Genomic DNA, 14,978 nt, shown 5'->3' with positions numbered 1-14,978 from the left:
GGTCATGAGTTCAATTCCCAGCACCCACATGGCAGCTAACAACTGTCTGTAACTACAAAATCTGACACCCTCACACAGACATGCATGCAGAACACCAATGCACATAAAATAAATAAATTACTTAAAAAAAAAAAAAAAGAAGAAGCCTCCTGTTGGTTAAGGACAGCAGCGGCAAGGGGCAGCAGACCACAGTGGCTTCCTCACTCACACAGTGTGTGCCACTGTCCAGGCCAGCTAGCATGTGACCCTTTCAGAACTAGTAAAAACCTGCCCAGAGCTCTCAGCAGTGTGTGAGGCCCAGAGAAGTGCCTGTGACTAGGGTTTCAGCTCTGTCTGGTTCAGAGACACACTCGGGTACCCACCAAGGGCCTCCTGTGCCACACGAAGCTCGGGGACTTGGGATGACGCCGGGCCCCTTGAACAGTAGGCTCCATCAACTACAGGAGTAATGCCTGGTATCAGAGATGCAAGAGAAGGAGATGAACCTTCACTCAGGTTTGTTTCTGTCCCTAAAGCCAGAGGTCATAGCTGCATTTTCCCATGTAGAAATGAGAAATGAGCATGTTGCGCTGTTTGTAGCAGCCCAGTGAGCCATCTCTGTGAGTGATGTGGAGGCCATAGCTGAGTCGGAGCAGAGCTGACCTCTAGGTACAGAATTGGGAGGCTACTCCTGGCTAACTCAGGAGTCAGACCCTACAAACTGCTCCCTGGGTGAGTGTGACTCATGGCAAGGAATGCTCAAACTACAAACCTAGACGAGGTGATTCTGGCTGGCAGTGCTCTGCCATCTAGCAAAAGTATAAGTTCTCAGGCTGGCAGGCTGCCCAGGCTGGTGACCTAAGTTTAGTCCCCAGGGACCAAATGATAGAAGGAGAGAACATGTGTCCCCACATAATAAATAAAGTATTTCTGGGAAAATGACCTGTGTCTCTATTTTGCCAGTACAAAGGTAAGGTCCCATGAGCCCAAGGTAGGTCACAGTTGAAAACACACGACAGCCAGGCCCAGGAGTGAGAGCTTATAGGGGTGACAGCAGAAAGGAGCCAGCAGGTAGGAGGTGGCATTGATGCTGGATGACCTGTGGTAAGACAGGGATGTGAGCATCTGAATGGCACCTCTAGATTCAAGAGATGCCTGCATTGAAAAGTGTCTTCACAGGAAAGGAGCTGGGGCCAGGCCACTTGGCTCATTGGGGGAAAAAATAAAATCACCTTGCATCATGCACAATGCAAAACTGTCCATGGGCCCATGCGTGGTGGTGGTGAACTAGAAGATGGCCAGGCAGTGGTGGTGCACGCCTTTAATCCCAGCACAGAGCCAGGTGGATCTCTGTGAGTTCAAGGCCAGCCTGGTCTACAGAGCAAGATCCAGGATAGGCACCAAAGCTACACAGAAAAAACAAAACAAACAAAAAACTAGAGATGGCTCAGAAGTTAAGGACACTGGCTGTTTTTCCAGAGGTCCTAAATTCAATTCCCGGCAACCACAGGGTGGCTCACAACCATCTGTAATGAGATCTGGTGCCCTCTCCTGGCATGCAGGTATACATGGAGGCAAAATGTTGTATACATAATAAATAAATCTCTTTAAAAAACAAAACAAAAAAACCTAGAAGATGGCAAGGCAGTGGTGGTGCACACCTTTAATCCCAGACTCTGGGAGATAGAGGTAGGTGAATCTCTGTGAGTTCAAGGCCAGCCAGAGTTCCAGGACTACACAGAATAACCCTGTCTTGAAAACCAAAGGGGGTGGGGGCGCAAAGAAAAAAGGTAACCTGGGAGGTTCTCCTGAAGTTAGACCAAGTTGAATGGTTTACTCATGAAAGAAAAGTTTAGATTTCATCAGAATTGGAAATCTGCTCAGCAAAGATGCCACTAAGAAAGTCAACAGAAAATGAAGGGCTGGGGCTCAGTTGGCAGAGTACCTGCTTACCATGCACAGAGCCCTGCAGTCAGTCCCCAGCACCCCACGAACTGGGTGTAGCAGCACATACCTGTAATCGCAGCACTGGGGAAGTGGAGGCAGAAGGGTCAGAAGTTTAAGGTCATCCTGGGCATGTGAGACTTTATGTCCAAAAATGGGGCTCACATAAATGACATAGAGAATTGTCCAGCCAGTTCTTTTTAATGAGTAAAAGGATGTGTAGGCTGTTTGCCAGTGAAGATGCCCACATGGCCAGCGGCGTGAGAAGGGGCACTCAGCATGTACAGGTAGTGAGGATGCAGAACCTAACAGTGAGATGCCACTGTATCCCCTCCCCTGATATGGCTGAGCTCAGAGTCCCCAGGCCCTACCTAGTGCTTGAGTGTATGTGTGTGCTTACGTGCGTGCATGTAGTGTGCAGTGGTGAAGCCTCCCTAAATTTGAACACCACTCTACCGTTGCAACCTGAATCGGCACTGGCATGAACGCATGTCCTAAGATCAGAATGCCCCAGCAAGTTTAGTCCCAGCTGCCCCAGCTGTAAGCAACCTCATTGAGCAGGAGTGTTAGAGGCATAATATATGGTGTGTTTGTGTGCTGGGACAGTGTTTAAATGAGTGACTCGCTAACACGACATGTGTGAATCTCAACACTTCGCTGAGCTAACACAGCTGAATGCAAGACAAGATTCCTCTCCAGAGATGGGTGCCAAAGACACGCCATCTCTCCAGTTGCTGATGGTTTGCTCCTGAAGATAAGAAAGCTTATGTCAAGAAAGCATGGGACCCAGGAAAGGTGCTGAAGGCTGAGAGATACCAACAGCCGCTAGCAGTAAGCCCTTGACTGGGATGGTTCAGAAGCTTCGAGAAGAGACTCAGCAACAAAAAAGGGTTGCAGCCTGTGTTGGACATTCTGAGATGAGATTACACAGCTGGAGGAGAGTTGACCATGTATGAACGGTGAGTCACAGAAAATTCCATTCTAAGGAGAGCTGAACTTCAGCAAGGAGGGAAGCAGAGTGACGTGGGGCATCACCCTGGAGCTCTCAGTCAACACTGGTTAAGCACGAGGGCAGACCTGACCAGAGCTGCATGCAGCAAGCACAGAGGATGTGTGCATGCAGGAGGCACAGAGGATGTGTGCATGCAGGAGGCACAGAAGACGTGCTCATGCAGGTGGCACAGAGGATATGCGCATGCAGGTGGCACAGGATATGCACATGCAGGTGGCACAGGATACGTGCACATGCAGGCGGCACAGAGGACATGCACATACAGGTGGCACAGAGGACGTGCCCATGCAGCAGGCACAGAGGATGTGTGTATGCAGCAAGCACAGAGGATGTGTGCATGCAGGTGGCACAGAGGATGTGTGCATGCAGGCAGCACAGAGGATGTTCACATGCAGCAGGCACAGAGGATGTGCTCATGCAGGTGTCACAGAGGACGTGCACATGCAGCAGGCACAGGATATGTGCGCATGCAGGTGACACAGCACCTTCACAGTCCATGGGGTGAATGGATATGCAAGATCTGGACTGACAAGTGGCCACAAGATGGACATGTTCGTAGAGTGACATAAATACAAACTGTCTTAAGACAGTTGGAAGTGGAGGCTGAACGGGGCTGCTATCTTAGTAACAAGTCTAGATCTAGGTGCTGGGCATGTGGCTCAGCAGGTGGAGCTTAGCTTAGCACGCACGAAGCCTGGTTTGGTCCCTAGTCACATAAACTGAATGTGGTGACGCAAGCCTGTAATCCTGTACTTGGAAGATAGAGGCAGGACAATCAGAAGAGCAGGTCATCCTTGGCTACACAGTGAAATCAAGGCTGGCCTGAGCAACATGAGATCCTGTCTCAACAACAACACAAATCTCTCATAGATGTATCTGGCTTGAGTAGCATCTCTGATGAAAAACATTAGCAAGTGTCCATCTATGATGTTTTAATAAGCAGCCCAATGCAGGAAAGCCGAACACACAAGCAGGTCATGCAAAGGGGCCATTCTGAGGCCATGGAGCTGTTGGAGTGCCTGAAAATCTGCTGCTTACCTGATCATGAGGGAAGTGTAAATAGGACTCAGACACTACCAGCACACACCCTGATGGCACGTCTACCCAGGCCTCCAGACACTCCTGACTAATGAGGTACACCAATCTGACAGAAACCAAAGATGTGCACCTGCTCAGCCTGGCAGAAAGTCTACCACCCACCAGGAAGCAGCATCTTGCATCAGGACAAGCCACCTGAGCCTCCACACGCATCAGTAATGCCCAACGGGCCACCAAGGTCCCCATACACAGTGTGCTACCAGATACAGTGGCAGCATGGTTTGTCACTATGATTGACAGCAGATGGGCCAGGGTGGCAGTATGGCTTCTCTGTGTATTAAGAGGAGATAGGCAATGCCTACTTAGAATGCCATTTGTATAAAAGAAAAATGTTGGCATATGTGTGTGGTGTGTGTATATATGTATGTGTATATGTTTACATGTGTGGGCAAACATGGAGGCTACATTACCACATGTGTGTGCATGTAAGTAGAGGCCCAAAGTTAATACTGGGTGTTTTTCTCAATCATACTCAACTTCAGGTCTCTGACTGAACCTGGAATTCGTCGATTCTGCCATATCTAGCTAGCCATTCTCACCTCCACCCCCACCCCCAGGGAAGCCTCCTAAGTGCTGGGATGATAGGAGGGCCCACACACCCGCCTGCATTTTTGTGAGTCCTGAGGATCTGAACTCTGGTTCTCATGTTCTACAAGACTCCTGACTGTTCTAAAACACACCAGCTTACCCAGGCCAGCTCAAGTTCCTGGCAATCATTCTGCCTCAGCTTTCCATGAGTTGATATCACTAATAGACCCACCTCACTCAGTTCCTAAACATTGGGGGTTTTTTTGTTGTTGTTGTTGGTGGTGGTTTTGTTGGTTTGTTTGGGTTTTTTTTTTTTTTTGGCTTTTTGTTTTTGTTTTTGTTTTTTTTTTTTTTCAAGACAGGGTTTCTCTGTGTAGCTTTGTGCCTTTCCTGGAACTCACTTTGTAGAGCAGGCTGGCCTCGAACTCACAGAGATCCACCTGCCTCTGCCTCCCAAGTGCTGGGATTAAAAGCATGCACCACTACCGCCTGACTTTAGTTCCTAAATGTTTAACTACCTTGAGACAGTCTTATAAGGAGCTGTGGGCATTGGTGCCCTTGGGTTAGCCAGTGGACATTTGCGGGTGGCATGAGCTGCCTGCTCCTTGAGCTGGATCCGGAGTGCCCAATGGCACCAATCTTGCACTCTTCTGTGGGCCTAAATGCCCTGCAGGGAAAAGCTTGAAGGATCCCTTCCCACCCTCCCCACCCTGGCTGCCTCCCAGAACAACCATGGTCCTCTCCTGTGAACCCTCCCGGGATGCCCACAGGTAGACAGACCTCAGTCCACTGTGCTCTGTATCCCTGTACCCATCACATGCTCTTGAGTGTTGTCTCCAGATCTTCGCTCCACTTGCTCACTTGGCTGCCTCATCTACAGCTATGTGCCACACTGATAGATGCCAAATGCTTCAATATATTATCTATTCCAAGATAAGACTGCCCACCTGACGTGTGTTCCCTGGCACAGCGTAGAGGGCACAGGGGTCCTTGTGTGGGGTGTTGGTGGCTGATGTGCTATAGAAGTAGATGCACTCTTCTGTCAGGATCTGAGTACGGTTCCTGGTCCCAAAGTCCTCCTGGCACTCAGATACCAACCAGGGCTGGGCCTGGCTAGAACTGGGCTCGGGTACCCAGCCCAGAAAGGATCCAAGGCAGAGTTCCTTATCTGACTGAAGAAGAGTCAGGATAAGATGGCATCCAGGGACAGTGTGAGGAAAGGCTACAGGAGGGCAGCCAAAAAGGCAGTGGGCAGGGCAGAGACAAGGGCCTGGAGAGGCAGGTGCTCAACCCACGGGCCCAATAAGGACCTCTTCCTAGACTTCACTGCAGGCCATTGTTCCTGAAACCTCTCTAGCCACAGAGTGGGCCTGGGACTCCACACCACTGACGGTGTGACAGGGATGGCCCCGGGAACAGGCTCTGGATATCCAACTCTGAAAGGAGGTCGAGTGACTCTCTACTATGGCCTCAATGGGCTCTCCTGGCTGGCTGAACCCTGGCAGCCCTAAGGCTAGCTGGGCTAGAGGTCCCCCACTGTCACAGCAGGGCAATCTCACCAGAGGTAGCCCCACCCTTCTCTGGACAATCCTAGCATGGCTTGGGCTCAAAGGTGGGACCCTTCCCATGTCACCACTGGCCACATCTGCCTGAACCCCGAGGTAAGCCTGGGTCTGTCCCCTACTATGGTTTCCCACACTCATGGCTGCTCCAGCCCCATTTCACTCTTCAGATGAGCAGTGTGCTAGGGGAAAATGCCCTAGACACCCCGTGCAGAAAACATATGGCCCAAGCCGTGCAGATTCACCAGTCCTGGATAAAATGTCCCCTCCTACCACATTGCCTTTTCATCACAGAACTACAGTCTAGAGGGACAGAGCCCAAGGCTCATTCTCTAGATAAAGCACCTGCCCCGGCTGCCAGGCTGGCCCAGGGATGACAACTCTCTCATGTCACATAGTCACAGTCTACCAGTCAGAAGCGGAGATACTCGGGCTAATGTTCTGGTACCTGCCAACACCAGGGCCCCACAAAGGAAGTGGCTGCTGACCCCACCACAGCCAACCACAGACCTAGGGGACTCCTGGTAAACTCCTTGGAGGCAGAAAAGCAGAAGGGGAAAGAAAAGGATGTGATGGCCTGCGATTGGATCCTGGGGGGGAGACCCTGCCAAAGCTTCTCTCCATAGTGCTGAGGCAGGGCAAGAGACCTGACACCCCAGAATCTCAGTCCTGGAAATACCGTGTGCTGCCCCAAACAACAGGGGCATCTGTAAATGCCAACATGGCATTTACACCCTCATGCCAGAACCCCTTGGCCCAGCAGCAAGATGTTGGTTTCATCCAGTCCAGGGCAGAAATCACATGTGAAAGACCTCACAGCTTTGGAAAATAATATGGATTGTTAAAAATACAACAGTAGAGATTTAAAACAGTTTACCCGACTGGCTGGAATAGGTCCCAACAAGATGACAAGAATGGTCCTGTGCCCACCATGGCCTTCTCCTCAAGGTACAGGGCCTGGCTCAGGAGTGACCGTGCAGGAGGAGGTGGGTAGGGGAGGCTGCAGGATCCCAACCCTGAAGCCAGTCAGTGGTATGGCAATTGCAAGTCATGGGTCCCTCTACGGTATAGAAGTGGTTCAGAGTGCTCTGTTACTATGAGCTGTCATTGCGGTCACCTCATCCAAGATGGGTAGTGCAGCTTGCGTTCCAGGCCTGGGAGACTGTTTCCGGTTTCCACTGGTCAGCTGTTGTGGCAGGTGCTGAGGCTATCAACTCCTGGAGATAAGTTCCTTGGTGGCTCCATGGCCTAGGAGAACTTGTTCAGGACAAAGGAAGGGTCGTTCTTGGGTACCAGTGAGGCAAGAGGCCCTGATGGCAGAGAGGAGGCTGCTACCTGGCTTTCACACATTGGAATGAACTGATAGGGTATGGGCCCAGAACCTTCGACCGCTCATTCCAATGTACAAAGACCAACTACAGCTTCCATTGGAGACTAAGACTCATCTTCAATCACTGACCACCAGAGTATACAGACTCACCAAAGCCCCTAGCCACAAGGGGATGGCCTGTCTGGCCACATCAGATGGCCCAGATGGCCAGGTGCCCAGCCAGCCCCAACCTGAGCTGCAGCCTCAGGGCCCTTTCTTCCGCTGCTCCAACTCTGGCAATCGTTCCTCCCGAGTCTGTGCATGCTGGATCCCCACACGATGTGCTGTCTCAGTAGCTGTGATGTCAATCTGGGCGTAGCGGGAGGAGGAGCTGGCCCCTGAAAGCAACCCACTGTGAGTGAACCCAGCAGGAATGGCCCCTAGCCCAGCTGCTCCTGGCCTGGTCTGCAGGTGTGTCGGGTGATAGGGCCAGTGGGCACTCTGATCCTTCTCCACTCCCAACCAACCAAGTAATCATGTCAGGACATGGGCGGCAGCCCAGGGCAGGACCTGAGGGTCCTGGCTGTTTGGAAAGGGCATTTGCAAGCTAGAAGGAAGGGCTCCCTTGCCAGGGCTGACATGCCTGGGGCTCAGGCCCAAAGCTAAGGTCACAACTGCCCTATGGGAACTCACCTCGCACACCCCCACTGGCCCCTGGGAACTCCAGGCCCATGTAGTGCAGCTGCAGCCGGGAGGTGGGGCTGATGGGGATATTCACATACGTGGGCATCTCGCTGCGTGGTCGTTCCGGCCCTGGGCTGTCAGCAGCCATGGGCCCTGGAGATCCTGTGGAGAGAGGTCTTCTGAATCCCTGAGATGTAGCTGGGAGCTGTACAGCCACCCCCCCCAAGACCACCCTCCACGGCCCAGTCCCCTCTTCCCACCATCTACCTCACCTTGGAGACCCTACCCAGGTCTCCCATTTTCCATTCAGTCCAAGGCTATGATCCTAGGACTCACACACTGCCCCGTCCCCAGTCCAGACACTCATGCATACGGACCCCACAAGGCCTGTTCTCTGTCCAGTCAAACCTCGAGTGCAATCTCCCTACCACCCCCCACCACCCCTACACCGGCTTTGCTAGGGCCAGCATATTCCTGCTGTCTTAGTCTGATCCTCTTCTCTGTCCTGGGTCTTCCACCTACTACAGGCTGCTGCTGGAGTAATCCCCACTATTGAGGATAATTCCCACCAGGACCCCTCTGCAGATCATAGCCAACAACCGCATCTCTGTCCCCAGAAAAGCAGGCACCCTCTCCCTCTAGGACACCTCAGCACTTTGAATTTTCTTCTGAGAATCCATTTCTTGCCCCTGTCCCATATCTAACAGTTGAAGGTCAACGTGTGCAAAGCCCATGGTGCTAGCTGCCAAGGAGCCAGGGACCCTCCATGCCCAGCTGGCGGTGCTCATAGTAAACTCACTGCTGAGTGAGCTGTCTGGGTGGGCCCCAGCCCCTTCCGTGCAGGCCCAGGGACTCTGCACACAGTAGGCAAAGTCAAGACTTTTCTCCAGAGACCCTCTCATAATTCTGTCCCTCTGGGGTGGGAACAGTCATACAGAATGGGACACGAAGTACCATTTCAAAGTGACAGGCAAGGGCAGTCACCCTCTATTCCAAGTGCCAGCAGCTTAGACACAGACAGGCTGCTGAAATCCTTGCCCTATAGCACATGCCAAGCACAGAATCCAGTTCAGGGCTGGGGCTCAGGATGGGGACATTGAGAGCCCCACAGGTAAGATTGTTCTGCACCCCATATCCAAAGAGAGGCCTGGTTTTGGCTGTTTGCCCCAGGATCTCGACCACCCAGCCATGTCCCCGACAGCTCCATCTGAAAGTTTCCGTCAACGCCTCTCTTCTGCCTCCCCCTTCCTGCCACCACCATGGCTAGTGTGGAATGTGGCAACAGTTTGCCCCTTCACCGAGAGACTCCAAGTTCCCAAGTCACACATCCATCAGCCAGTACATCCAGATGAGATCCCAGGGTTGTGGGGGGTCCACCTCTGACTATTCCCTGAAGCAAGCGAGCAGTTCTGTTCTGTCTCCATCCCCCAGACTTGGGGACCCCATGGCAGACCCCTACTACACAGTACATGTCCTTGGAGATCTTGAGGTTCTTGTACTGTCCAAGCTATGGTGAGGCTCAGCTGCTGCACAGGACCAAATAGGACATCCATTCGCTGGCCTCAAGTCAGGGAGCTGGCTTTGCTCACTCACAGTACGTCCTGTCTTAGCCCTTGGCAAACAAAGGTAGGCTCAGTGTTTCAATCCCCAGAAAATCTCTGATCTGAAGCAAAGGATTTCTGAGAATCTGATGCATTTGTAGCACAGAGAATCCATCATAGCAGAAGAAAATCTCCCCAAAGAGGCTTAACCAGCAGGGAGGAGGGAAAGCCAGGGCCATCCTGCACTGGCCATCCAGGCAACAAGGCAGAGCCCACAGCAGGCCTTCCCAGGGTTGGGTTGGCAGGCTGGAGAAGGGGTGTGGCTAAGGGAAGGAGGAGAGGGGATGGGTGAGCCAGGGCTGGGGCCTGGGGTCTGGAGACGGGAGATGTCAGATTTCAGCACTGAGCCTCTGAAGGCCAAAGAGGGAGAACTGGGGTTGGGCTTCGCGCCTTAGTGTGCTGGAACATGTTCCCTGAGCCTGGACACTCTGTTTTCCAAGATGGTCTGGACAGGTGAGTTGAAGAGGACCAGGGAGAAGCAGGAGAAACCTGAAACCTAAACTCAGGGACACAGATGAAAAGTTCGAAGCCAACTGACATGGGAAGTCAAAGGCCAGAGGGGTGCTGTTGAGATTCCAATGCAGTGTGCCTCCTCTCCAGCTAATCTCACTCTCCTCCCAAAGGGACATGACCAGCTGGCCAGGAAGGTGTGGGTTCGCCATGCCCCATGTCCTTCCCGGTTCTTTAATTCAGTGTTAGCTTTGACAGCATCATTTTAGAACTGGCATATTTACTAGAACAAAACAGACAAGAGGATAGCATCTCTGTTCCTAGTCTGGTCCAGGGCGAACTCACATGTCCCTCATCAGAGTCAGGGCCCTACCTCCCACGTCACCCTACCCTTGCCCTCAGAGGGAGAGGGCCCTGTCCTCAAGCGGTTCCGTCTCCATCTCTTTGGTCCTGGGGTGGAATATCCATTATATTGAAGTAAAATACTGGCCCCCCAGTGAGGTAGTAGTAGAAGGAGATGTCTGAACAGTGGGGGCCACCCCTGCTACTCCATGATGTCAGGGAGGACCCTGGACCATAGGCTTCACAAGGACCCAGAATTCAGGCTGAGCATCCCAGACAGAAAACCCCAGCAACGGATGGGATTGGGGTTTTCCTGTTGGCCAGTGTGCTGACCCCTGTGGCCTGCCTGTGGCCCCACCCACAGCTTTCTGCCCCAGTGTCTCCTGGAGTCTGAATGGACTCTGTTTTACCTACAGGCCTTGGCCTTCCAAAGGCACCACTCACCTTTGGGGAAAAAAAAAGACCCAGGGATCTGTGGCACCTACACATGAGGAGACAAGGAAAGAGGTATCCCTGGCCTCCAGCCACCTGGCCTAAGGTCAGGCACCTGGGACCTAGAGCCTCTCTCAACCCTCCCAGGATGGGCCAGCACCCTCCAGCCTTCATCGGAAGACAGTCAGGCTTCTTCCAAGAAGTGACCCCTGCTTGCTGAGGACTCTGGCATTCCCACCCTTCCCCAAACCTGTCCTGAGGAGCTGGAACCTTTGGGGGCCATTGCTTCCTTGCCCGGTCACTCTCTGGTACACACTTAGAGCTTAGGGCCAACCCCTCCAATCTGACTCCTGAGCTACAGACCATAGTCCAGCTGTCACTGGCCACTCCTAGACAAGTCACCCAGAGCCATGCACCTGTCTTTAACTCACCACCTCACCCTACTCACCTGCTCCAGGCTTCCCAAATGCCACCATCACCCCACCACCCATACCCTTCCCATCCAACAGGGCTACCTCTTAACTCTAAACCCTTCATCCCTACACCGTGAGTGCTGGGGGTTCAAAGCCAGGTGCCTACCTGGATATGTCACAGTGAGTCCAGAGGGTGAAGAAGTCATGACCTAGACCAAAGACAACAGGGGTTAGTGTGTACATCCCACTCACCCTTTGTCCTGCCCCCCTGAGCCCCAAGAAATGGAATGGTAACTCCAAAAATGGCTTAGGACTGAAGATCTGGGCAACCTACAGCCTGGAGGAACACAGCTTTGCCTTCTGTTCTTAGACCCCATATCCCCGACCACCCAAGCGATGACATGGCATGACAATCCAAGAGACAGCTGAGGCCAGCAGTGTTCTGAGGAAGTTTACAAACAAGGCTTCCAAAGCTACTCCCTTCTAGCTTATGACTCAGCTAGACTCCAAGATGACTCCTCATCTGTGCTTATGACTCAGCTAGACCCTACTGCCCAACACCTGAGTAGTACATGATGGCTGAATAACATGTCTATGTGGCCTATAGGGACCAACCACAGTGTTACTCTCTGGCTCTGGCATATTGTTCCATACCTCACAGAGCCCTCCTGGGAGCCCATCAGTGAGACAAACAGTCACCCAACCCCAGAATGAGTCCCAGACCTGTTTCAGGTAGAACCGGATCAGGGAGTTGATGGAACATGAGAAGAAACAGCTTAGAGTCGCTGTATGGGCAGGTGGGGGAGGATGAAGGCCAGCCACAGCTGGGTGTATTTGCTCTCTCATGCACAGACCTCCCTACTCCAGCTGGGAGAAAGTGGAGGCTGAACGTGCCCAGGGCTCCAAACATCCCCAACCCCTTGTCAAAGGGCCTGTCCTGAGCAGGTAACACAAAGTCCCACAATCCCAGCGACTCTGAAGGAGCAACTTGGTAGTGGGACCTCTTGGGGGTGGGGGCAGAAAGGGAACTCGACACCCAGCACTGTTAAGCCAGCCTTGAGAGTGATAGTCACATGCCCAGGGTACCAACAGGGATACCCCTGAGCAGAGCACGGGAATCTGAGCGCATCGCCATTTATAACAGGGCCCTGTGCAGCCTTGGGGACTCAAGCAGGTATAAAGCAGCCCCCAGGATAAGAATCAAACACCCTAGAGCCAGAGCCAACCATATACAGACCTCTGGAGGTGTACTTTGTCACCAAGCAAGAAGCCAAGTCCTCAACAGCCCCCACAAAGGGCAACTGCTCAGGGAAGACCATGGCTACAGGATCAAGACCAGACCTTAGCGTGGGTGGATCACACAGGACAATAAAGCATATGATCAGCTTAGGCCCTTGGGTGGGCTGTGTGTGAGGAGGCAAGGTCCGAGACCAGCGTCTACTTATCTGCGGCCCCTGATGTGAGGGCAAGCCCCCATCATATCAGCCACCCCATCTCATGAAGAGGAGTCGTGGCTGGTGACCCCGGGTTCCACATGGGACCTTAATCACTGATGCCTTTGCAAACTGCTGGGGCTTCTAGTGTCTTTGAGGATGGACCAGTACAAAAGAGCCCGGCATGGTCTTCCCCTGGAGACTTTCCACTTGACGTCCGCCCTCTCCCAGTGTGTCATGGTGCTCCCTTCCTGAAGTGAGGACTTCTTGCCTACAGGACAACCCCCACCCACCCAGGCCCAGGGCCCAGGCCAGCTTGCCTCAGGTGGAAGATGGATATTCAGGCTTCTACAGCCTTACCAGACCTGCCCACCTGGGCATCCCTCTGCCTGCTGCAGGGAGGACCCCTGGACACAGAGAGAGCTAAGTATGGAGAACAAGGGCCTCGGGCCAGAGCAGTGCCTGCCCCTCTGGCTGGCCATCCCGCTGGCTCCCTGGTCCCGGGAATCTGTATTCTCAGTTCTTTTGCAGGAAGAATGCCTAGCTCCTTCTAGTGAACACACATCTGCTGGGTGCTTACACAGGATCTCATCAGCCCCATGGGCCAGCCCATGAGGTGAGGACGGTTACCCATCAATGGAGGAGGAAACTGAGGCTCCCAGAGGTACGGTGACTTTCAGGGTCACCCAGTGAGTGGGTAGTGAATGTGGCCAAGCCCCCAAGGCCTGCTTTTCCCTACACAGCAGCTTGGGGGAGCCAGGCTCCCAACTTTCCTGCAGCAAGGCTGCCAGCAAGGATGGAAAAGGCAGGCAGGGAGGTGCTGCTCCCTGGAGCTCTCTGCCACAGGGGAAATCTGTTGGGTTGGGTTAGGGGTTGGGTGAGTCTGAACTCAGAGCAAGCCCTACATGGGGCAGATGAAACACACAACACTGCGCATGGGCAGCCCTGGGCCTGAGTCTGAATGATCACTGCTGATCGCAGTGTGGTTTCCATAAGCCACACATAATACACACAGTCATAACGCTCCCCACCACATACACACACCATGTACCCAGCCCCAGGGCTATCCAAAGCCACCTGTCCTCTTTCCCACATCCACAACACCCAGACCTCAGGCTGAGGGCCAGGCCCCTGGAGTTTCTTCAGTCCCAGGCCTGGAGCGGGGGGTCAGCCAAATGGAACAAGGCAAGGCAGTAAGAAAAGATAACTTTATTTCCAGTCTGAGAATGTAATTACAAACAGATTTTTTTAAAAACGCAACAGAGCAACATGATCGGCCGACAGCGCAGGTACAGATGAGTCTGCCTGCCGGATCGGAACTGCAGGTGCCAATGGAGAGAATCACACAGGGTGGGCACAGCCACACCGATCCCCTGACACTGGGAAGTGGAGCACCCCTGCTCCGTGCAAGGGAACACACAGTCTGGGGTGGAGACACCTGAACACAGAGCCAGGGTGACCTGTGGGTAGGGCCAGAGCCCTCTACATGCCAGTGGAGCCCCCGATTTCTTCCACCTGGTCCTGGCTACCAGCTTCCTGGTCCCAGTAAGGAGGCACAGGGGAACACTGCTGGGAGCTTTTGCAAGAGACCCTCCAGCAAGCTGATCTCGGGATCCTGGGGAAAAGTCAACCTCTGGGGTTACTGCACACTCCTGTCAGTAGCCCATTTCCCAGAGTCCTCCAGGAGCCCAGGAGCAGGCTGAAGCAAAGAGGCAGGGGTTCAAAGTCACAGGCCCCTCAAGTCATGGAGCCTCCTGAGCGTCAGTTTCCTCCCCGTGGGATGGGACACCGACCCCACCTGTGGGTGCTGCAGGGTGACGTGTAAAGCAGATCACGTACAGACCGTGCCCAGTCTATGGGCTGCATACACAGAGCTGCTGGCTCACAGAACTAGGGATTCTAGAGCAGCTGCGGTAGATTTGATTTGGGGTAGGAAGTGTGTCTGTTTACTGCAGAACTGACGGAGAATGACGAGGCCAAGCCTCGTCACTGAGAGCTGACCCCAGCCACGGAGGTCTTCTGCCCCCAGCAGCAATACGTGGCAGGAGCCCCTGCCCCCATGGGCAGAGCACTCCCGTGCCTGATCCACAGGTGAGGAGGTAGCGGGAGAAGCTGGATCAGTGGCTCTCCTGGCCCCACCCTGCCCAGCCTCGTCACTGGCGGCCAGAGCACCCACCTAGGGGAGGACAGC

At 53.3% G+C, this 14,978-nt stretch overlaps 1 protein-coding gene across 2 annotated transcripts in view; it reads right to left on the bottom strand.

Moving 5' to 3' along the window:
- Positions 1-6,969: 6,969 nt before the first annotated feature.
- The window catches only part of Dok7 (docking protein 7), a 35,234-nt gene continuing 27,225 nt past the window's right edge, over positions 6,970-14,978 (bottom strand). The window contains exons 8-10 of one of the 2 annotated variants that reach the window (XM_036201591.1): positions 11,521-11,563; positions 8,126-8,278; positions 6,970-7,830 (exon numbers count right to left, since the gene is read on the bottom strand). In XM_036201591.1, the coding sequence (XP_036057484.1) occupies positions 7,697-7,830; positions 8,126-8,278; positions 11,521-11,563 (330 nt within the window). In that variant the 3' untranslated portion in view covers positions 6,970-7,696. Of the gene's footprint in view, positions 7,831-8,125; positions 8,279-11,520; positions 11,564-13,980 lie in introns of those variants that run through there. The other variant, XM_036201590.1, reaches the window with a different exon arrangement.

This window comes from Onychomys torridus, chromosome 10 (genome assembly GCF_903995425.1).
Source record: "Onychomys torridus chromosome 10, mOncTor1.1, whole genome shotgun sequence".
Taxonomy (NCBI): Eukaryota; Metazoa; Chordata; class Mammalia; order Rodentia; family Cricetidae; genus Onychomys; species Onychomys torridus.
The sequence above is the reverse complement of the archived record's forward strand: the minus strand, read 5'-3'. Positions and strand labels throughout refer to the sequence as shown.